A 25,025-nucleotide genomic window follows, 5' to 3' on the forward strand; every position below is an offset into this window, starting at 1 on the left:
GAACCAGTTCCTCCCTGAACCAATTTACTCTGCACCTTGGCAACCTCACAGAGTAGGGGGCCCCTGCACTCCCTGGTTCTCTCCCAATTACCATGGCAGTTCAGGCAGGCTCCTAGGCAGTGCAGATGGAGGGTTCAACCTAACCTGGCCTCCCATGGCCCTCTCGCCAGTCGGCCCACTCTCCCTTCTGCCAGATCCCGCTCACACACTCCTTCCAGGGGAAGGGGGGCACACCGCACACTTTTGCCCTCACCCACCCCACCCCCAGTACCTGGAACTCCGCATGTATTTCTGGGCCTCTGCTGATAGTGGTGCCTCTCTTAGGCCTCACGGGTCAGACGGAACCCGCAGCTGGCTAGATCAGCACTGTGCTGGGCCTCAGAATCACACTCCTGGACAACACCTCTGCATGTAGCGCTACTCCTCTATTTCCCTTCAAGTCATGATGGGCCTAGTCAACCTGCCCGTCACCACTGCACCATCAGGTCCGGAGGGAATATCCACGGCAGGGCCCCGAGACACCTGTTTGTCCCCGTTGGGCCGTCCGGTATCTCCACACCCTGGTTCAGGAATCCCACCGCTCACCAGGCAGAGCCGCTGGTGGAGGAATGCACACTGTATTCCCAGGTTTTCTGGTTTCACCTTGTCCAGTTCAGGTCCCGGATGAATATTGCCTTATCGCTCCTGTTTTGCATCAGAGCTTAATGATTTGTCTTTAATTGTTGGCACAATGAGTTAAAGCATGAGTGGAAATCAGAAGCCACATAAAAGCTTAGCCCCTTCAGACTTCAGACTTCATTGGCTCGCCTACCTATTTGTTGTCACTACTAAATTTCTTAGTCTGTTGGCTTCATAACCAAGAACAACTGGTTTTGCCACACTCACTGCACTAAGTCAGTGACTTTGTGATTCTAGAGATAATAACTGATATACAGTCTGGGATAAGCATGGAGAAGCATTATAACACCTAGTGGTGAGAGAGTCAATGAAAGCTCGAGCCTTGCTCAAGCCAGGTGACCTGATCTGGCTTGAGCAAGGACCCTCGATCCAAAAAACATAACAAGACAATATGCCATCTGACTAGTACTCTCACCTGAGAGGAGGGGGAGGGGACTTTTTAGACTAACTGATCATAATAAAGCAAAATGTGCAGTTTCCTTCAGTTGAGCTCTTCACTTCTGCTTCAGTGAAGACAAGTAACTAGGGGAATCTCTGAGGCCTACTGATTTGCTAATTAGTTTAATTGCCTTCACTGAGGTGTTGAGTCACCCACCAGGAGTAATTCATTTCAAGTTAGGGAAGCTATGAAAGCAGCATAAAAATAGGCCTCTCTGCCTTGCTTATTACCGTTCCTAGAAACAATAATTGTATTAAACGGATTTAAGGTGTGATAAGTGTAATTGATTTAGCTCTAGAAAATGAAACACAAATTCAGGGCTTTAAGTGGGGTGAAAAAAGTGTGGAAGGGTTTCTAAAAGTGGAGGGTGGCCTATGCAATTAAGGGCATGGTTTAAATACAAACTACATTTCTGTGATGTTAATAGTCTGCCACCTAGCTGGTATTTTTGTGCCTCTGCGTACTTTTTGTTAATGCATTGCAATATATCACACAACAGCTGGCATAAACCTTAAACCAGGCAAGACTGTTGGCTCACTTAAAGCCCTTCACTGGGCACTGTCATTTGGGGATTTAATGGAGAGAGAATTGAGCAACTGACTTGTCTTTAGATTCACTCAGTGCTTTAAATGGGCCGGTACTCACGGGTACTGAGTACTGGCACTTCTTATTTTTATCACTCTGAGTACCAGCACTTCTCTACCGCCAAGTAGAGTAGCGGTACTCATGAAGTGGGGGAGTATGCTAGCACTGGTGAGCTCTGTCTCTGACAGTCAATAGCTCTGAGCTGACCAACAACCTAACTATTCAGAGGGGGCTATTTGCATAAGGTACGGGTCTTCAATATCACGCTGTGTTTGGCAGTGGAGGCTCCATTTAAGTCCTGTGCTGTTAATCACATTCACACTATTGTGTGAATTTGTACGACCACAGGAATCGAGGCAACCGGCTGACGGAGACAATTAAGAAAACCATATGAGGTAAGGAGTTTAAAATGGCTTTAATCCCACCTGAGACTTTTGTGTGATTGTCTGCTTATGTTTGTGTCTTGTGTGTGCCTGCGCTTGTGTGAGATAACAGTGAGAGAAAGAGGGAGAGACTCTGGACACTCTCAGGAGATATTTTAAAGGAAATGTGTAGAATGCTGTGTGTACTGGTCTGTTTTTTTTTTTCTGAGTGTGTGCATGCTTGAAAATATATTGTATTCCGCCAAACAAAAACAAATTACAGTATGGCATTAAGAAGCTGCAAATATTACAAAACAAGGAAATGTTAACATATTGTTGTTTTAGGCTTTCATTTTAAGTATCAAACTAACCTGTTTCACTTACTTAAACGCATTTCTCATGTGTTTTGAATGTGCTGCATTTGGTATAGAATTAATTGAGTATCACTATGTCTTGCCTTTAGCCCCGACCTCTACCCTGCCCATTTGGCACTGCTCTAGCTCATTTTTTCCCATTTAATGCACTGGGTTCACAAGTGGCATCTTTGCCAGGAAGAAGAGTTGGGGGTTCAAGGGCGTTTCTAACTTCATGTTTGGAAGCTGTCACTTCTTGTAGATGGCACTCAGTGCAGTGATCGAGTCTGGTGTGCTGGGCTGAATTGCACCCACATGTTGGGGGGGAGGAGGTTATGCTTTTTGGATTTTAAGGAGTTTTTATCATATTTTTAATAGACCTTTGCATAGCAGCCAAGATTCCCAGGTCCACAGGTGCTCCAAGATGCTTGTTTCTGGTCCAGGGAGGATCTGGCCTGGCAGTTCGGGCTAAACTGTTCCCATGAGGAGCAGGGTCACGACTGATTGGCATATGGCTAGCTCTAAACTGGGGTGACAAAGTGAGCAAAAGAATAATGGATTCAAACCAGGTCTTTGACTAGGGCTGAGTGGTGGAAAAGTGTCAGCACTCCGTCCATCATCTTGTTGTGTTTGCTATGTTCGCTCTAAGTGGCCATGGGTATGCCCAGACGAGGGTCTGTTGCTCACTGTGCTACTGGATTCAAGCCAGCCTGGCTGTTGAGGGGCGATATCCCAAAACCGGTCCAAGAATGGTTCTTTCTGAGCTAGGGAAGACCTGGCCTGGCAGCTCGGGTTGGACTGTTCCCATGTGGAGCAGGGCCAGGAATGATTTGCATAAGACCGAGTCAAACCCGGGGTGGCACAGTGAGCAAAAAGAAATTGAAATTAAATTTTAATTTGTAACACGCACTAATACCCAAGGGTGTCTAGGCGCGGTGGAACTACAAAGCGGTTACCCAGTGATGGGACAGCTGGATTTATGAGCTCAGGCTAGTTGTTAAGTAGCCAGGTTTTTAAAAGTTTGCGAAACGCCAGGAGATTGCTTTCCTTCTTAAGTGCAAATGATAGAAAGTTCTAAAGGCTTGCAGTACATGCAATGAAACTTCTTCCCCATCCCCCTCATGTGGCAGTATTTGACCTTGAGATTGACAGATTTGAAGATGTCGCTGATCGGAGCTGCCTCTATGGGACGTACCACCTGAATCTGTGTGAAAAAAAGTCAGGGCTAGGTCTGTGTAGGGCTTTAAAGGCGATACAAAGGGCCTTAAATTAAATTAGCCTCTTAACAGGTAGTCAATGCAGAATTGGCAGGGCATGTGCCACTGACTGATGTCTCGGGATGGCAAGCAGCAGCTGTGCTGCTCCATTTGGCAGGACCTGCATTTTGTTTAGGAATTTTGATTGAATGTTAAGAAATAGGCCACTGCAATAATCAATTTTTGATAGAATGAGTGCAGAGACAACCGCTTTTTGAAGCTCTAACGGAATAAAAGGTAGTATTTTCTTGAGAGTTTTAATCATGAAAAAACAGGAGGAGTTAATAGCATTTATTTGCCCTTCAAGGGACAGTTCTGAGTCAAATTAGACTCCTAGGTTTTTTACCTTGGTGACTGGATTGGGAATTTCTCCCAGTTCCTGAGGCTACCAGCTTGGTGTCCAAAAGGAGGTATTGCTTCCAAATAAAATCACCTCAGTTTTTCCTGTATTCAGCTTCAAGCAGTTTTTAGACATCCAAATCCCAACTTCCCACATACAGTTGAGGAATCTGGATGCAGTGGTGTCTGATCCCCTGCAAAGCATGCCACTATTTGCGGGTCATTGGCACAGGATACCATCTCAAAGCCGAAGGACTTTATAAGTGAGCAGAGGGGAGTGACGTAAAGGTTAAAGAGAGTCGGACTTAGAGAGGAGCCCTGCGACACCCCCCACCGAAAAGAGAAAAAGGGGGACCTGTACCCGCCAAGCTCCACCTCCAATTGCTCCCTAACTCTGAGAAAAGACTTCAGAAGGTCCAGTGCCCTACCCCTAATCGCCCCTAATGCCCAAAGAAAAGAGTCGACCGATGAGCACATCGTGATCAACCGTGTCAAAGGCCGCTGAGAGGTCTAGGAGAATCAAGGCCATCTTCCCGCCTTTATCCAGGTCCTCTTATTTCCTCCAACACATTAATCAGGGCCAACTCTGTGCTATGATGACTTCTAAAGCCATATTGAGAACTGTCAAGTAGGTTGCTATCTTCTATGAATGAAGTTAATTCTATGTTCATCGCCTTCTCAACGATGTTGGCTGGGAAAGGTAGTCGAGAGATCGGCCTATAGTTGTTAGGGTCCTTATTATCCAGACTTGGTTTTTTCAACAGCACAAGGATGGAACCCTCTTACATTGGATTGGATAATATCCATCTAAGAACATTCTATTAAAGATACCTTTAAGGTAGTTTGCTGTAACATTTGAAACCGAATAGAGAACCTTTGGAGGACACGGATCCCAGGGTGATCCAGATCTTGTCTAGCTTTGAATAGTCATGATCAATGATTCCGAAATGGGATTAAAAGCGTAGAAAGAGGGGGTAGTGACTGCTGGGATATCTTTGCCAATTTAAGCCCTCGTGAATGGTGAGGAGGGGCCCTCTATGTGTGCTCCCATCGTCGATGAGTGGAGGAGAAAGAGTCCGAGACTCCTTTGACTTTTGCCTGAAGAAATCTGCTAGCAAATTGCAGAATTCTTGATCTACTCCCATGTTATTCTGTGCAGGAAGTCTACTCAGCTTCTGTACTCTTTAGAAAAGTTGAGGGAGGACCTGATTTTAGTGGAAAAGTAGCATTTTTTAGCAGTTGAAATTTTTATTTTGTACTCCGTGATGGCTTTTTCGTAAGAGATCTTGTCCTCATGATTGTAATGGGTGCACCATTTCCTTTCGAGTCTCCGGCAGATTTGTTTTGGTTGTCTCGGACGATCGTCAAATCATGGCTCGGAAGGACAGGTTCTTTTATTGGTAACAGATTTTAAAGGAGCTAGAATATTTAGGTTACCGATGATCCAATTAAGGTAGATGTTAGTGGCCTCATCCAAATCAACTGGGATATCGGGTTTTGAATTATGCAGGTAAGTTTTGAAAATTGCTGGGATAATTTTGTGCTAAGGGCGATTTAGCGATTCGGCCGAGGAAGGGAGTGTTGGCTCAGCTGGCGCTTCAGGTGAGATACTGATCACCACCGCTGAGTGGTCTGACCATGCTCAAGGAATAATAGATTACATTTTGAGATAGTGGTTATCAGAGAAAAAGCTATCCAGGGAATGGCCGGCATCATGGGTGTGACTTTCCACTAGTTGTTGGAGCCCGGCACATTACAGGAGATCGATCAAAGCTGCAGTCTCTAACAGCTACATTTTCAAGGTGGAAATTAAAATCTCCAAGGATGGTAAAATCTGAGAAATGGACTTTAATGTCTAATATTTGACTGCTATTGTTAAGAAAAGCTGCACTAGGACCAGGGGGCCTGTACAATAGCACCCTGTTGAAAGAGTGCTGGTTGGTCAAAGCAATTTTGAAAAGTAAGGCTTCACAATCCTATACAGCATGTATGGGCTCAAAAGAGACTTTCAGGTGTTCATGAGATATGATTGCTAATCCTCCGCCCTTTTTTAGAGGATGGTCTAATCTAGAGATGGCAAAGCCCAGAGGTGTGGCCATAATAAGATCTGGATCAGACCCGGCAACCCCCAAGTTCTCTGTAACAACTGCAAGGTCCAGTTTTTGCGATTCTAAAAACTCTGCAAAAGTGAATGGTTTTTCATTAGCGACCTAGGATTAACAAGTGTTGTTTTAAAGCATTTGGACCCTTTCCTGATGGGAGTTGAAGAACAAATTACTTACCTTCAGTAACGATGTATCTGTAAGAGACATATATTAGTTATAGAGTCCTTACCTTAAATACCACTGCGTGTCTGTAGGTGGCGTCGGTTGACTCCGCGTTCGTCGTCTGGGTCGCCGAGATGACGTCGCAGTGCTTACTTAGACGCCGCCCCTGCACGCTGATGTCAGTTCTGACACGACTTTCCATGCCAGAAGCGCAGAGCCACGAAAGACACTGACCACTGGTCCACCACACTAGGGCTCTATAAGGATGTCCCTAACCCTAGAAGTCAGATCGCAGAGCGGGGAGGATGGGTGGGGCGGTAAGGAATCTATACCTAATCTATGTCTCTTGACTATCCAGGCAGTAGTGGCTGGTGAACGTGAGCATAGAATCCCACATGGCCACCTGGCAGATATTGATGAGGGGAACTCCCCGCGACAAAGCAGTGGTTGATGCCATAGCTCTAATGGAATGAGCGCACAGCCCCACTGGTGGTTACTTTAAAGCCAAAGTGTAACAAATCTTGATACAATGGACTCCCCAGCGAGAGATGGTACGCTTTTACACAGCCCGACCTTTTTTGACACCCACATAGCCAATAAAGAGTTGATTGTCCACCCAGAACTCCTTTGTGCGGTCAAGATAGAAAGACAACACACTTTTTTGGGTCCAGACGGCGGAGTCTCTCCTCCTCCTTTGAACTGTGCGGAGGCGGGAAAAAAGTGGGCAGAATGATGGTCTGCCTGATGTGAAAGGGAATGACTACTTTAGGCAAGAACGAGGGTTTCGTTCGGAGCACCACTTTGTCTGAATGGACTGAAAAGAAAGGAGGCTTAGAAGAAAGACCATGAAGCTCACTCACTCTGCGAGCAGAGGTGATGGCAACAAGAAAGGCAGTCTTCAGAGTGAGAACCCTGAGAGGCCAGTTGTGAAGAGGCTCGAAGGGAGCACACATTTGGTAAGTCAAGACAAGATTCAAGTCCCACTGAGGCATCATGAAAGGAAAAGGAGGAAAGAGATGAATAATGCCTTTAAAGAACCAACTTACAATAGGGGACTTGAAAAGAGGGCGGATCTGGCAGCCGAAGAAAAGCAGAAATGGCTGCCAGATAGCCTTTAAGAGTGCCCAGAGCAGAGCCCTGCTAAGCCAAAGAAAGAAGGTACAAAAGAACCTCGGAAAGAGGGGCAGAATGGGGATCCACTTCCTTTGCTATGCAGCATGCCACAAACTTGTTCCATCGACAGGCGTATACCGTCTTTGTGGAGGAACATCTGGCTGCCAAGATGATATTACAGACTTCGGGAAGAAGGTCAAAAACTGTCAACTGTCGCTGCTCAATCTCCACGCAAGGAGGTGGAGGCTGGACAGGTTCGCGTGTGGGACCTTCCCCTACTGTGACAGAAGATCCTCCCAAACAGGCAGTCTGATCGGATGATTGATGGCCATGCTCAAGAGCTTGGTACCAAACTCTTTGTGCCAATTCCGGAGCCACAGGAATGTCTTGGGCCCGGTCACGCTTTATCTTCTTCAGCACTCGGGGCAGAAGTGGTACAGGCGGAAAGGCGTACAGGAGGCCGCAGCTCCACTCGAGATTAAAAGCGTCTCCGAGCGACTGCGGCCTTGGAATCTACAACTCGCTGACATTGCGCGTTCTCTTCAGTGGCAAACAGATCTAACCAAGGCTCTCCCCACTGCTGAAAGAGACCTTGCACCTCCTCTGAGTTAAGACGCCATTCGTGATCCACCAGGCACCAGCGGCTGAGTTCGTCCATCCAGGCGTTCAGAGAACCTGCCAGGTGTTGACCCACCAGGGTAATGCCCTGATGTTCCAGCCATGTTCAAAGGCAAAGAGCCTCTTGACAAAGGGTCCATCAAACCACCCTGCCTTGTTTGTTGCAGTACCCCATGACGGTGGTGTTGTCCGTGAACACCTGCACTGCCTTCCCCTTGAGGGAGGGAAGAGATGCCTTCAGTGCCAAGCGGATCGCCTGGAGCTCCAACAGGTTGATATGGAGACCAGACTCCGCCAGAGACCAGGCTCCTCTGATTTCTGCCTCTCCTAGGTGGCCGCCTCATCCATGAAGTGATGCATCGGCCACCACTGTGAGGTCTGGTTGGGGAAGGGAGAGGGATCAGCCTCTGACCCAATCCTGGTTCATTAACCACCACTGTAGTTGTTGCGCAGTCCCCTCCGAGATCTGGATGTAGTTGGAAAGAATCCCCTGATGCTGCACCCACTAGAACTTCTAGTCCAACTGCAGAGCCTGCTTATGCCATCTGGCATGATCCACCAGCAGGATGTAGGAGGCCATGAGGCCCAGGAGCCTTAGAGTCATTCTCACTGAAATCCGGGATAGTGGCTGAAACATCGGCGTCAAGGCCTGCATATCCCGAACTCCCTGCTTGGGAGGATAGACGCGAAATTGCACTGTGCCCAGAACAGCTTTGATGAAAAGGAGCGACTGAGAGGGAGTCAGGTGTGACTTTGGCACGTTGATAGTGAACCCCAGCGAATGCAGGAGGTCTGCCGTAGTCTAGAGGTGGGAGACGACCGCCTGGAGCGAGCCCGCCTTGAATAGCAAGTCGTTGAGATAGCGAAAGACTGGAACCCCTGATCTGCGCAGATGATCTGCGACCACCGCCATCCCTTTCGTGAACACCCAAGGGACACTGGTAAGGCCGAAGGGGAGCAGGGTAAACTGAAAATGCTCGTGGTCTTCCGTGAACCGTAAGGAACGCATGTGAGCTGACAGGACAGGAATGTGAAAATAAGCGTCCTGCAAGTCCAAATCTACCATCCAGTGTCCGGGGTCGAGGGTAGACAGGACCTGAGCCAAGATTAGCATTTTAAACTTCTCCTTCCGGAGGAAGCAGTTTAGGGCCCTGAGGTCTAAGATAGGACGCAATCTTTTGTCCTTCTGGGGCACCAGAAAGTAGCAGGAATAACAACCACGACCTACTTCTGGTGCAGGTTCCCGCTTGATAGCTCCCTTGGCCAAGAGAGCTGAGACTTCCCGGTGGAGCAGTGCCAAATGATCCTCCAACGTGCGATCGAGAGATGGTGGCATGGAGGGAGGGGTAGTCTCGAAGGAGAGGGAGTAGCCCATTCGGACTATCTGCAAAACCCACCTGTCTAACGTGATGGATTGCCAGTGCGGGAGGTGATGGTGAATCTTGCCACCCACTGGCCACTGATGGCCCTGGAAGGTCAGACTGGGAGGGTTTGGAGCCTGCTGCAAGGGGGAAAAGGTGAACTGGCCCACCCACTGTTTCCCAGACCTGCGTCGCTGGTCCCACGTCCGCGGCCATGCAGAGGCTGGGCAGCTTGCATGGTCCGGTGGCTGGACTGGGTCGGATGCAGTAGGTGTGGTTGAAAATTTTCAGCACTCCATCCATCATCTTGTTGTGTTTGTTTAGCTAGTCCATTCCAGGTTTTTTCTTTGCATTCTGGGGCTTGGGAAATATGGCAAGTCTGTGTTTGTTGGCTGATTTGCAGCTCGACGTATGCTCTGGGTAGTGTTGCCACCTTTCTCAAGGAAAAATGGCACCATTTGTTCATACTCTAGATTTTTAATGTATGTGAAAAGGTTTTTAAGTAAAACATCCCCGTATTCCTTTTTAGAATGGCTATTCTGCCACCGTTTGCTTATAATAATTCAGAAATAGATTAGGCAGCGCTAAAATAGCTTTGAAGTAAGTTTTTCAAATATTTGCTGTGTTGAACTTACATTTAAAAGTTGGAAAAATACAGAATTTTGAAGATATTGGCAATTCCCAAAAAATACTGGCTAGACAAGCCAGACCGTTGACTTCGGTCGGCTCTTTGGTTTGCCTATTATGACAACAACCTGACTTTTTATTTTACACCCCCGCCTGAAAATGGTATTCACACTCAAAAAAGCACAGTTTACAATATAAAATTAATATAACTATAGTCTTTAAGCATGTGCATTCAAGCTGCGAAGACAGCAGCTATGCTTTTGCTGCGTAGTGATGGAACTAAAGTTGGTGCGTTTTAACAAAATTTAAAAAAAAATTGAACCGAACGCTTCCACATTAACTCTGCAATATAACGCCGAGGAAAGAACACCTGTGACATTACCGAGCAGAGAGCTGAGCGCTGAACGGGCGGGGACATCGGGTGACTCCCTTCTCTTATCTTACGTACGATTTCGAAATAGAATCGAGATTGAGAAACGAAACTGAAAGGGCAGACGTCACGACTACATATGAGCTGCTGAGGTGAGCAGGCAGAGTATCTGCGTCACCAGCTCTGCCGCGGGAATACCCGTGCCCTTCACCCCGGAGGCAGATCCTATTACACGGCAAGAATACACTTTGAAAGCAACTTCAAGTCAGCGGCAGAATACCTACAGAGAACAGCTCCCGTTCTGCCCCACAAACTCTGCAGCCAGAACTCACTCTTCGCAGAGTAGCTGGGATACCGTCACACCGAAGGCGCCTTAGTCTGGGCAGCAGAAAGCCATAGCCCTGACAGCATCTTCAGCTCTGCAACCGGAAGGGCAAAACTCCCTGGCCGAGCGGCGGGATGGCAGCCTCGGCTGAGGGCTACGAGGTAAACCTGCTTGATCCACTGCTTCCGCCCTCGGCTGAAAAAGATGATTCTGGTGAGACCGGTGCTTGATAATTTGCACTTTTTGGCCAACGACGTAATGGACCAAATAAAAGCCACGGAGCGGGAGAAGGGTAGAATGGAGGCCGCCGATCTCCTGCTCAAGAGAATCGAGGAAGTGCCGCAGCCGCAGGGCTGGTTCCCAGCGTTTGTCACCGCCTTGAGTGCCTCAGAGTGCACCGGGGCCCTCCAGTACGTCCACCCTAATGACCTGCCTTCGCCTTCTTTGGAAGCTCAGGACGATGCTGTCGAGAAGCTGCTGACTCTCTTGAGCCCCAGCATCATAAACAAGCTGACAATGGAACAAGTTGAGCGCTGCCTCCAGTCAGGACTCTGCAGCCAAGATGACTATGAACAAATAAAGGCTACATCTATACAGCATGGAGCACGACAAGGTGCAAGGGAGCTGCTGAGCAGAATAGTGCTAAAGCGGGACTGGTTTTCTCCATTTTTGGTAGTTCTCCGAGACACTGGCCTGGAGGATCTTACTAACGAACTACGTGGATACACGGATGAATCTAAGGAAGGGTTTGGCTTTTCGGCCAACGACGTAATGGACCAAATAAAAGCCACGGAGCGGGAGAAGGGTAGAATGGAGGCCGCCGATCTCCTGCTCAAGAGAATCGAGGAAGTGCCGCAGCCGCAGGGCTGGTTCCCAGCGTTTGCCAACGCCTTGAGTGCCTCAGAGTGCACCGGGGCCCTCCAGTACGTCCACCCTAATGACCTGCCTTCGCCTTCTTTGGAAGCTCAGAACGATGCTGTCAAGAGGCTGCTGACTCTCCTGAGCCCCAGCATCATAAACAAGCTGACAATGGAACAAGTTGAGCGCTGCCTCCAGTCAGGACTCTGCAGCCAAGATGACTATGAACAAATAAAGGCGACATCTATACAGCATGGAGCACGACAAGGTGCAAGGGAGCTGCTGAGCAGAATAGTGCTAAAGCGGGACTGGTTTTCTCCATTTTTGGTAGTTCTCCGAGACACTGGCCTGGAGGATCTTGCTAACGAACTACGTGGATACACGGATGAATCTAAGGAAGGGTTTGGCTTTTTGGCCAACGACTTAATGGACCAAATAAAAGCCACGGAGCGGGAGAAGGGTAGAATGGAGGCCGCCGATCTCCAGCTCAAGAGAATCGAGGAAGTGCCGCAGGGCTGGTTCCCAGCGTTTGCCAACGCCTTGAGTGTCTCAGAGTGCACCGGGGCCCTCCAGTACGTCCACCCTAATGACCTGCCTTCGCCTTCTTTGGAAGCTCAGAACAATGCTGTCAAGAGGCTGCTGACTCTCCTGAGCCCCAGCATCATAAACAAGCTGACAATGGAACAAGTTGAGCGCTGCCTCCAGTCAGGACTCTGCAGCCAAGATGACTATGAACAAATAAAGGCGACATCTATACAGCATGGAGCACGACAAGGTGCAAGGGAGCTGCTGAGCAGAATAGTGCTAAAGCGGGACTGGTTTTCTCCATTTTTGGTAGTTCTCCGAGACACTGGCCTGGAGGATCTTGCTAATGAACTACGTGGATACACGGATGAATCTAAGGAAGGGTTTGGCTTTTTGGCCAACGACGTAATGGACCAAATAAAAGCCACTGAGCGGGAGAAGGGTAGAATGGAGGCCGCCGATCTCCTGCTCAAGAGAATCGAGGAAGTGCCGCAGCCGCAGGGCTGGTTTCCAGCGTTTGTCACCGCCTTGAGTGCCTCAGAGTGCACCGGGACCCTCCAGTACGTCCACCCTAATGACCTGCCTTCGCCTTCTTTGGAAGCTCAGAATGATGCTGTCGAGAAGCTGCTGACTCTCCTGAGCCCCAGCATCATAAACAAGCTGACAATGGAACAAGTTGAGCGCTGCCTCCAGTCAGGACTCTGCAGCCAAGATGACTATGAACAAATAAAGGCAACATCTATACAGCATGGAGCACGACAAGGTGCAAGGGAGCTGCTGAGCAGAATAGTGCTAAAGCGGGACTGGTTTTCTCCATTTTTGGTAGTTCTCCGAGACACTGGCCTGGAGGATCTTGCTAACGAACTAAGTGGATACACGGATGAATCTAAGGAAGGGTTTGGCTTTTTGGCCAACGACGTAATGGACCAAATAAAAGCCACGGAGCGGGAGAAGGGTAGAATGGAGGCCGCCGATCTCCTGCTCAAGAGAATCGAGGAAGTGCCGCAGCCGCAGGGCTGGTTCCCAGCGTTTGTCACCGCCTTGAGTGCCTCAGAGTGCACCGGGGCCCTCCAGTACGTCCACCCTAATGACCTGCCTTCGCCTTCTTTGGAAGCTCAGAATGATGCTGTCGAGAAGCTGCTGACTCTCCTGAGCCCCAGCATCATAAACAAGCTGACAATGGAACAAGTTGAGCGCTGCCTCCAGTCAGGACTCTGCAGCCAAGATGACTATGAACAAATAAAGGCGACATCTATACAGCATGGAGCACGACAAGGTGCAAGGGAGCTGCTGAGCAGAATAGTGCTAAAGCGGGACTGGTTTTCTCCATTTTTGGTAGTTCTCCGAGACACTGGCCTGGAGGATCTTGCTAACGAACTCAGTGGATACACGGATGAATCTAAGGAAGGGTTTGGCTTTTTGGCCAACAACGTAATGGACCAAATAAAAGCCACGGAGCGGGAGAAGGGTAGAATGGAGGCCGCCGATCTCCTGCTCAAGAGAATCGAGGAAGTGCCGCAGCCGCAGGGCTGGTTCCCACCGTTTGTCACCGCCTTGAGTACCTCAGAGTGCACCGGGGCCCTCCAGTACGTCCACCCTAATGACCTGCCTTTGCCTTCTTTGGAAGCTCAGAACGATGCTGTCGAGAAGCTGCTGACTCTCCTGAGCCCCAGCATCATAAACAAGCTGACAATGGAACAAGTTGAGCGCTGCCTCCAGTCAGGACTCTGCAGCCAAGATGACTATGAACAAATAAAGGCTACATCTATACAGCATGGAGCACGACAAGGTGCAAGGGAGCTGCTGAGCAGAATAGTGCTAAAGCGGGACTGGTTTTCTCCATTTTTGGTAGTTCTCCGAGACACTGGCCTGGAGGATCTTGCTAACGAACTAAGTGGATACACGGATGAATCTAAGGAAGGGTTTGGCTTTTTGGCCAACGACGTAATGGACCAAATAAAAGCCACGGAGCGGGAGAAGGGTAGAATGGAGGCCGCCGATCTCCTGCTCAAGAGAATCGAGGAAGTGCCGCAGCCGCAGGGCTGGTTCCCAGCGTTTGTCACCGCCTTGAGTGCCTCAGAGTGCACCGGGGCCCTCCAGTACGTCCACCCTAATGACCTGCCTTTGCCTTCTTTGGAAGCTCAGAACGATGCTGTCGAGAAGCTGCTGACTCTCCTGAGCCCCAGCATCATAAACAAGCTGACAATGGAACAAGTTGAGCGCTGCCTCCAGTCAGGACTCTGCAGCCAAGATGACTATGAACAAATAAAGGCTACATCTATACAGCATGGAGCACGACAAGGTGCAAGGGAGCTGCTGAGCAGAATAGTGCTAAAGCGGGACTGGTTTTCTCCATTTTTGGTAGTTCTCCGAGACACTGGCCTGGAGGATCTTGCTAACGAACTCAGTGGATACACGGATGAATCTAAGGAAGGGTTTGGCTTTTTGGCCAACGACGTAATGGACCAAATAAAAGCCACGGAGCGGGAGAAGGGTAGAATGGAGGCCGCCGATCTCCTGCTCAAGAGAATCGAGGAAGTGCCGCAGCCGCAGGGCTGCTTCCCACCGTTAGTCACCGCCTTGAGTGCCTCAGAGTGCACCCGGGCCCTCCAGTACGTCCACCCTAATGACCTGCCTTCGCCTTCTTTGGAAGCTCAGAACGATGCTGTCGAGAAGCTGCTGACTCTCCTGAGCCCCAGCATCATAAACAAGCTGACAATGGAACAAGTTGAGCGCTGCCTCCAGTCAGGACTCTGCAGCCAAGATGACTATGAACAAATAAAGGCTACATCTATACAGCATGGAGCACGACAAGGTGCAAGGGAGCTGCTGAGCAGAATAGTGCTGAAGCGGGACTGGTTTTCTCCATTTTTGGTAGTTCTCCGAGACACTGGCCTGGAGGATCTTGCTAACGAACTAAGTGGATACACGGATGAATCTAAGGAAGGGTTTGGCTTTTTGGCCAACGACGTAATGGACCAAATAAAAGCCACGGAGAGGGAGAAGGGTAGAATGGAGGCCGCCGATCTCCTGCTCAAGGGAATCGAGGAAGTGCCGCAGCCGCAGGGCTGGTTCCCAGCGTTTGTCACCGCCTTGAGTGCCTCAGACTGCACCGGGGCCCTCCAGTACGTCCACCCTAATGACCTGCCTTTGCCTTCTTTGGAAGCTCAGAACGATGCTGTCGAGAAGCTGCTGACTCTCCTGAGCCCCAGCATCATAAACAAGCTGACAATGGAACAAGTTGAGCGCTGCCTCCAGTCAGGACTCTGCAGCCAAGATGACTATGAACAAATAAAGGCGACATCTATACAGCATGGAGCACGACAAGGTGCAAGGGAGCTGCTGAGCAGAATAGTGCTAAAGCGGGACTGGTTTTCTCCATTTTTGGTAGTTCTCCGAGACACTGGCCTGGAGGATCTTGCTAACGAACTACGTGGATACACGGATGAATCTAAGGAAGAGTTTGTCTTTTTGGCCAACGACGTAATGGACCAAATAAAAGCCACCCAGCGGGAGAAGGGTAGAATTGAGGCGGCCGATCTCCTGCTCAAGAGAATCGAGGAAGTGCCGCAGCCGCAGGGCTGGTTCCCAGCGTTTGTCAACGCTTTGAGTGCCTCAGAGTGCACCGGGGCCCTCCAGTACGTCCACCCTAATGACCTGCCTTCGCCTTCTTTGGAAGCTCAGAACGATGCTGTCGAGAAGCTGCTGACTCTCCTGAGCCCCAGCATCATAAACAAGCTGACAATGGAACAAGTTGAGCGCTGCCTCCAGTCAGGACTCTGCAGCCAAGATGACTATGAACAAATAAAGGCGACATCTATACAGCATGGAGCACGACAAGGTGCAAGGGAGCTGCTGAGCAGAATAGTGCTAAAGCGGGACTGGTTTTCTCCATTTTTGGTAGTTCTCCGAGACACTGGCCTGGAGGATCTTGCTAATGAACTACGTGGATACACGGATGAATCTAAGGAAGGGTTTGGCTTTTTGGCCAACGACGTAATGGACCAAATAAAAGCCACCGAGCGGGAGAAGGGTAAAATGGAGGCCGCCGATCTCCTGCTCAAGAGAATCGAGGAAGTGCCGCAGCCGCAGGGCTGGTTCCCAGCGTTTGTCACCGCCTTGAGTGCCTCAGAGTGCACCGGGTCCCTCCAGTACGTCCACCCTAATGACCTGCCTTCGCCTTCTTTGGAAGCTCAGAACGATGCTGTCGAGAAGCTGCTGACTCTCCTGAGCCCCAGCATCATAAACAAGCTGACAATGGAACAAGTTGAGCGCTGCCTCCAGTCAGGACTCTGCAGCCAAGAGGACTATGAACAAATAAAGGCGACATCTATACAGCATGGAGCACGACAAGGTGCAAGGGAGCTGCTGAGCAGAATAGTGCTAAAGCGGGACTGGTTTTCTCCATTTTTGGTAGTTCTCCGAGACACTGGCCTGGAGGATCTTGCTAACGAACTAAGTGGATACACGGATTAATCTAAGGAAGGAGCTGCAAAAAAGAACAATAAAATAAAAGTATAACATGCTCAAATGGAAATCAATGGGAACATATCTTTGGAGAGCTCCAGTGAAGGCTCTGGAATACTTTCAGACTGTGAAACCAGTTTGTTAGAAACAAGTGTAAGCTCTAGGAATGGAAGTCTTGAAGAAGATGATCTTCAAAGTGACTCAGATCTAGAGGAACGAGCAAATAAGAGTAGTGCCTCACCAGACTTCACTATAAAACTTCGAGATTATCAAATGGAGGTTGCAAGGCCTGCCCTGCAAGGGGAGAATGTTATTATTTGTCTGCCTACAGGTATGGGAAAAACCAGGGTGGCAGTTTACATAACCAAAGAGCATCTGGACACAAGGAAAATAAATCAAACGCCTGGAAAAGTGATTGTCCTTGTAAATAGGGCACCGCTTGTTGAACAGCACTACTGCCAAGAGTTCTCTCCATACCTGAAGCAGTGGTACAGTGTTACTAAGTTAAGTGGTAAATCCCAGCTTAAGGTTTCATTTCCTGAAGTTGTTCATAAAAATGACATAATTATCTGCACAGCACAGATACTTGAGAACTCGCTAAGTAAAACAGACATAGGTGAAGGAGTGGAGTTGATGGACTTTTCTTTAATAATCATTGATGAATTTCACCACACCCAGAAGGGAGAGGTCTACAACGATATCATGTCACGCTACATCAAACATAAGAGGAACAATCAGAAACCAAAGAAAGAAAACAGTCTGCCAGTATGCCTTCCTCAAATCCTGGGACTCACTGCATCAGCGGGTGTCGGAGGTGCCACATCCACGCAAAACGCTCAACACCACATTCTGAAAATCTGTGCAAACCTTGATGCCAACAGAATTGTGACTGTGAAAAAGCATTTGGCTCAACTGAAAAATCAAGTAAAGGAACCTTATGAAAAGGTTGAGACTCCAGAAGAAAGACAAGAAAATCCATTTAGAGATAAAATCATTGCAATAATGACAAAGATCCAGGATTATTCCGGCATTGCTCCAACTTCAGAGTTTGGGACTCAATCCTATGAGCAGTGGGCAGTGCAAAAGGAGACGATGGCAGCAATAGAAAGAAAATGCAGAGAGCGGATTTGTGCCGAACACTTGAAGAAATACAATGATGCCCTTTTAATTAACAATACTGTACGGATGGTTGATGCTTACAACCATCTCAAAAACTTTTATACTGAAGAAAAAAGAAAGAAAATACAGCTGTGTGAAGAAGCTGTAGGCTCGGTTGAGAACATCAATGAAACAAATTCATTTCTGATTAAATTATTTTACAAGAACGAGAAAGAGCTTGTAACTGTTGCGGCAAATTGATTTTGAAAATGAAAAGCTGACAAAATTGGAACAAATTATCATGGAGCAATTTACAAGGAATTTAGAATCCAGGGGAATTATCTTTACAAAGACTCGGCAGAGTGTTTTTGCCTTGTTTGAGTGGATAAACGTGAATACAAAATTTGAAGAAGTAGGAGTGAAGGCGGGCTACCTTACTGGAGCAGGTAGCACTAGTGAAGTCAAATCCATGACTCAAAATGAGCAAAAAGAAGTAATCCACAGATTTCACGTTGGCAAAGTAAACCTCCTAGTTTCTACTAATGCGTTTGAAGAAGGTCTGGACAGTCAGGGGTGTAATATTGTTACCTGCTATGAAACTGTGACCAATGAAATCGGGATGATACAGACCCGAGGTCGAGCCCGAGCTGATGACAGCACCTATGTTCTGGTAGCCTCAAGTGGATCTGGAGTTCAAGAAAAGGAAGTTGTTAATGAATCTCGTGAAAAAATTATGTACACAGCAATTCAAAATGTTCAAAAAATGTCCACCGAAGAATACAGTCACATGATCCAGGAGTTTCAGGTGCAATCATTCTGTGAGAAAAAAATGAAGATGAAGAAAAAGAACCGCAAGAAATATCAGGGAAATCCTTCATTGGTATCTTTTCTTTGCCGAAACTGTAATGTGTTGGTGTGTACAGGAGAAGAAATCAAGGTGATTGAAAACATGCACCATGTTATTGCCAACTCAGAGTTCAAAAATAGGTACATAGAAAGCGAGAAGGAAACAGGGGAAGAAAAACTGTCAAACAGTGAAACAAATGATGAAATTATCTGTAAAAAATGTTCACACCAATGGGGAACTATGATGGTTTACCGTGGACTGCATATGCCTTGCCTAAAAATACAAAATTGTATTGTGGAGTTTAAGGATATGAAAAATTCAAGTAAAGATTACAAACAGTGGTGTGAGCTGCACATTAGGTTTCCACGATTTGAAATCAGAGAAATAGAAATCAGCGATGACGATTAATGATTTTTTCAACACTCGAAAATAATTACCTATCACTGTTAAACATATTAACATCTAGCATGCAGTATCCAAGTTGCAAAATATAGACAACGACATTTTTCTTCATGTGGTTGCTGTAAAAGTAATAAGGTAAATTACATCATTCAGATATCTGTTTAGTGTTTTACAGTGTGCAGATCAGGATCATCCTACATGAAGTATTTGATTTAGGGGATGTGTCTTTTGCAGTCTTGTAAGGCGGAAAGTATTTTCAATTCCACATTTGATCACCTAATAAAGGGAATAATCATATTAAGGGTTACTTCTGGGCTCATTCACAAGGTGTAGGAATCTTAAGTAGTTAGTGACTTTAAGTGTATTTATTGTATCCATGTTTGCAAAGCAGAATAATTATAGTTGACTATTGACAGTTGTGAAATCTTGAGGTTGTTGGGGGAATTCAACTGGAAAAAACTGCCTTTTTTAAGTGTCACTCTATTATTGTCTATTCCCTTCCTCTCGTTTCTTTGCACTTCCTTACCTATCCTATTTATAGAACATATTTTGTTTAAGCTTACCTTGGCACAGAAACGTAACAGACCTGTAAAAGATACTGCACCCTTTTACCAATGAACTACGTCATCGGGTTAATCGAGTCTCACAACGGAATTGCCACTTCATCATTTTGTAGAGGGGGTGATGACGTGCAAATGAGATATTTTAATATGGTACTGCCATTTTTATTCTTAAATATTGTACATATTGACTGCGATATATTAGTGGCAAGAGGGCACTGAATTGTTTGTGATTAAACCGTTTAATATTTGAGACCCTTAATCTTTGCTTTGAATAATGTGTGCGGCCTTAGTTATGACACTTCTTCACATGGTGAATAAGTATGGCTTCTTTTGTCAGCACTCTTCCAATCTATTAAAATTATTGCCTCCACTGGAGGTCATCTTTCCCCCCCAATTTGGCCACTACTGCTCCCACTGCTGGTTGTCATTTGTCTCCATCATCCTGTTTATTGCAAGCTCCCTTTTCCACCAACCCGCAACATTGGTCATTGCAGCCCCAGTCCTAAATGAATCCTAACCTGCCATTGTAATGACCAGTGGCCTCCTCCATGAACACTATTGCTCTCAATGTAAAAGGCACTGCTTCCACTGCTTCAGTCTTTACTTAGCAAACGGGGCGTCAGCATTGTTACCCTTAGGAAAAAACACACAAATGATGGCCGGAATGCAGAACAAATTAAACATTCACACACTGGGAGCAGGGTCAAGACTGATTTGCATGTGTCTTAGTCTAAACTGGAATGCCATGGTGTGCAAAAAACGATGGATTTAGACCGAGATCTCTGTACTGGGGGTGAATGTTTGACTTTGTTCAGCATTCCGTCCATCAATTGTTCTTTTTGCATTTGTCGTCCTTAGTGGGAAGGGTATGCCCAGACCTGGGTCCTGTGCTCACCATGCCACTAGAGTCAAGCTAGCCTGGCTGATGTGGGGTGATACCGCGAAACTGGTTTCAGGATATTTGTTGCTGGTCCAGGGAGGACCTCTCATGGCAGTTCGGGCTGGACGTTCCACGGGGAGCAGGGTCAAGACTGATTTGCATATGGCTGGGCCTAAACTGGAATGGCACAGTGTGCAAAAAAACAATGGATTTAGGCCCAGATCTCTTTTCTGGAAGTGAACGTTTGACATTTTTCAGCATTCTGTCCATCAATTCTTCTTTTAGCATTGTTAGCCTTACCTAACCGTGGAGTCAGGTGTCTAATTTCCGGGCTAAGATGTCAAAAAGTGCGTATGGGGACTTTAGGTTTGCATCCAAATTGGGGTATCGCCAAATTAAAGACATGATACATATCTATAAAGCTAGATGTACCTCTATTGCATTATATGGAGCAGGGGTATGGGGTCACCATTCTAGTGAAGAACGGCAAACTGAGGAAAATTATTTTCTTAAAAAGTTACTTTGTCTGCCTACTTCAGCGTCCTCTGAATTAATCCATTGTGAAGTGGGGCTTAATTACCTGTCAGACCTGATTGCGCCTAGACCTTTCCTGCTTTGGAGATCAATATGGATGAAAGAGGAGACACTATTTAATAAAGTGATCATCAAAGACTGCCTTCGACAAGACAACTGTTTCAAGATCCCGTGGCTTAAATATATAGCATATGCCTATAAAGATCTATTTAAAATCACAGGAGCGCAGGATGAAATCTGTAGGGAAGCAATCCACATATCAATTCTCAGTCCTATCTAGATTACGATGGTTTTCAAACTTTTTTGACACTGGTGACGAGACCGTCACACCGTTTTGTTTTAACAAGAATGAGACTGGCCTTGTACATCATTTAGTAGTGTTTCCCAGCGTGAAACAGCGTCCAGTCTCCCCCTGCCCATGTGACGGGCATACCAAACAAAGCACCTTGCACTTTCTTCTCCTATGTGATTTGTATTTGAACTTCCGAATTGTTTATTTAAAACCTTTGTTTAAAAAATATCATACTACAACTATAAATGCTGCTATGAGTCTAATGTTTACACTTAGTGAGCCCGATATCTGTTTTCATGCTGCTACATTTATTTTAAAATCAATCCATGCAAGTATCATGTTTTAAAGTTACAAGAATCGTGATTGTATCCTGTCTGTTTAACCTCATGGGCGCTATTGTAATTATGGACGTATGCTGAGATTTTAAAAAACCCATGTTACATGACGAGCTGGGCTCGTCATCAGCGTGCGAGGAGGCTACACCATGACGAGCCCAGCTCGTCATGAGCGTGGAAGGGGTTAATGAAATTGTAACTGGATTTGATCATTTGTGTCTGTATCTTGCTTTTCTGGTTTCCATATTTTAACTGATTAAAGCTTTATGAATCGAATCGAGACCCTTAATCTTTGCTTTGAATAATGTTTGCGGCCTTAGTTATGACACTTCTTCACATGGTGAATAAGTATTGCTTCTTTTATCAGCACTCTTCCAATGTATTAAAATTATTACCTCCACTGGAGATAATCTCCCCCCCCCCCAATTCTGCCACTACTGCTCCCACTGCTGGTTGTCATTTGTCTCCCTCATCATCCTGTTTATTGCAAGCTCACTTTTCCACCAACCCGCAACATTGGTCATTGCTGCCCCAGTCCTAAATTAATCCTTACCTTCCATTGTAATGACCAGTGGCCTCCACTGTGAACACTATTGCTCTCAATGTAAAAGGCACTGCTTCCACTGCTTCAGTCTTTACTGCCAACGGGGCGTCAGCATTGTTACCCTTAGGAAAAAACACACAAATGATGGACGGAATGCAGAACAAATTTAACATTCACACACTGGGAGCAGGGTCAAGACTGATTTGCATGTAGCTTAGTCTAAACTGGAATGCCATGGTGTGCAAAAAAAACGATGGATTTAGGCCCAGATCTCTGTACTGGAGGTGAATGTCTGACATTGTTCAGCATTCAGTCCATCAATTGTTCTTTTTGCATTTGTCGTCCTTAGTGGGAAGGGTATGCCCAGACCTGCGTCCTGTGCTTACCATGCCACTAGAGTCAAGCTAGCCTGGCTGATGTGGGATGATACCGCGAAACTGGTTTCAGGGTTGACCTCTCATGGCAGTTTGGGCTGGACGTTCCACGGGGAGCAGGGTCGAGACTGATTTGCATATGGCTGGGTCTAATCTGGAATGGCACAGTGTGCAAAACAAACAATGGATTTAGGCCCAGATCTCTGTACTGGAAGTGAATGTTTGACATTTTTCAGCATTCTGTCCATCAGTTCTTCTTTTAGCATTGTTACCCTTACCTAACCGTGGAGTCATTAATGCCAGCCATTGTGAATAATATTGCCTTCCACCTGATGGGTTTACTGGCCATAATAAAGCAGTCTTTCCTTCTCAAGCTCCACTCTGATCTTCATTGCTCACTGCCGCTATGCCTACCTCCACCTGTGGTCATTTATGCCATTTTCCAGTATGATCAACAGTGACCATAATACTATGGTTGTTACTTACGCAGCCACAATGTGTTTATGATTGCTGATGCCATAATGTCATATCTATAGTCATCACTGCTCTCTCAAATTAACCATGTTTACACCATATTGGAGTCACTACTAGCCCCCCTCATTGCCTCTCTTCAGATCTTGTGGGCATTCCCCCAAACACCAGAAAAATGGTGAATACATAAAAAAAAGTAACATCATACTTGTCGCCGACAGTCATGTATCGGTATTACTCTCCACTGTGATCAACCTCCCTTCCCTACAAGCATGACCGTAAATGCCTCTTTGCTGTGACCATTTGTGGCCCCTAACTGTGGTAATCATGCTTCCCCTTCACTGGAACCTTTATTAACAATGGTTAACACTGGGGGCCCTATACACAGAGGTAAACTTCCATGTATGGATTTACTCACGTCAAAACTTACTACTACACCTAATAGTAACTTTACAATTTTGCTATTCGTTTCAGAGAGTAAATGTACTACTAGCGGCAGACTTAGATGTTTACACCCCAGCTAAACAGGGGGTGGAACCTGACAGAACAAGACGTACGAGTGTAATGTTAATACTAATAATTTTTCACACGTATGCAGAGCTCTCTGCCGCCAGGGTGGAGGGCTCCCTATATTAAAATATAGAGAAAAATGATACAGTTTAATATTGATTAAAAAATATATTTTATTGTAAAACATAAATGTAAATGAACCAAAAATAATAAATATTTAATCACAACCAAAAAAATAAAATGTCACAATATAGTACCTCATTGGATTAAATGTTTTATAAATTAATACGATATTTTAATTTATATTAAATTAGTATATTTTATTAAGGACTTTGACCATAACATTGTTGTTCAAAGCAACTGTTTATTCCATGAATTTGATGGTCAATTATTGATTTAATGTTGTTACATGAAGGCTGTATATATTTATACTTTTTTTGCCTTAATAAGGGCAAGTTATCCGCCCCGGAGTTCACTTGTGTTCACCTATCCAATACTATATTGTGATATTGTTGTATGTTAAAAGTTTTTTTATTATGTATGACCAAATGACAAAATATTTATTTGACCAGAAATATGAATAAGGAAGTAGTGATGCCATTACTCCTTGCACAGCAATGTCCCTAAACAGTTACGAGATTTATAAGGTATTCAAAATTGTTAATAATGAGTAATCAGTACTAGGCGAATTCTCTTATTTTTCAGCCAGAGACGACAAATGACAAGTCGACCTCTAGCAAAAAAAATTTAAGTTTTCCTGCTAGAGCTTTTTCTCTTTTTTGTATATATGTTTATGGTGTAGTCTGGGCTCTATGTTGTATGGGCTCCCTCCCTTGTTCTTTGCTTTACTGTAAACTTGATTGTCGCCTTTACTTTTTTCTTTCAAATGGCCCTCTCCTTTTCTTCCATCCTTTCCATGCCTCATTTCTCTGAGCACGCCCCTCTCAGAGTCACATGCCTGTTTGCCTTAATTTTTATTAATGTGTTTTTGCAAATGCCCACAACATATTTAATATATCATAACCTCACATAGCTTGAAAGTCATGGCCCTGCAAGCTAACAATACCTAAATCTCCTCTAGCCTATCTTAACACCTCCAACCATCTGCATGACCTCACATACTCCCCTTCCCCACTAATCATCACATGTAACTACTATTAATTTAAACTACTACAAAGAAGCTGGAGTGAATGCATGGGATGGTTTGCTTGAGCACACAAGACTAATCCTTATAACCACTAATAATCAATGACACTGGATGAACCACTAACCTTGGGTTCCTGAGCAGTGTGCTGCCCAGCGTAAAGTGCTTCAACGCATTGTAACAGGTAGTAAATGCTATATAATTGCAATTATAATACAATACAATGTAGGACATACACCTAAGGCTCACCTGTTTGTGAAAGGAAGACTTGGCGTGGATTTGAATTAGAGAAGGAGTCTGTTGTGTGTAATTATTGCATATAACATCAGGGTAGTAAGCGCTATATATAAATGCAATTACAATACTGGCTGCAAAACCGAGGCTCATCTGTTAGTGCAAGGAAGGCTTGGCATGGATTTTATTCAGAGCAGGTGTTCTGTTGTGTATAATGAATGCATATAACTATCTCAGTAATTGAGAGGTCCAGT

General features: G+C 46.0%; 2 protein-coding genes across 2 annotated transcripts in view; one reads left to right on the forward strand and one right to left on the reverse strand.

Moving 5' to 3' along the window:
* The window catches only part of LOC147664936 (F-box only protein 10-like), a 255,189-nt gene that overhangs the window by 76,070 nt on the left and 154,094 nt on the right, over nucleotides 1–25,025 (reverse strand). The window lies entirely within an intron of this gene.
* LOC147664937 (uncharacterized) lies at nucleotides 10,828–21,535 on the forward strand. Its single transcript, XM_086949876.1, is given in 3 exon segments — nucleotides 10,828–10,862; nucleotides 10,864–17,898; nucleotides 17,900–21,535. Coding segments are annotated over 3 exon segments (8,067 nt in total). The 3' UTR covers nucleotides 18,897–21,535.

This window comes from Lissotriton vulgaris, unplaced genomic scaffold (assembly GCF_964263255.1).
Source record: "Lissotriton vulgaris unplaced genomic scaffold, aLisVul1.2 SCAFFOLD_1590, whole genome shotgun sequence".
Classification (NCBI taxonomy): Eukaryota; Metazoa; Chordata; class Amphibia; order Caudata; family Salamandridae; genus Lissotriton; species Lissotriton vulgaris.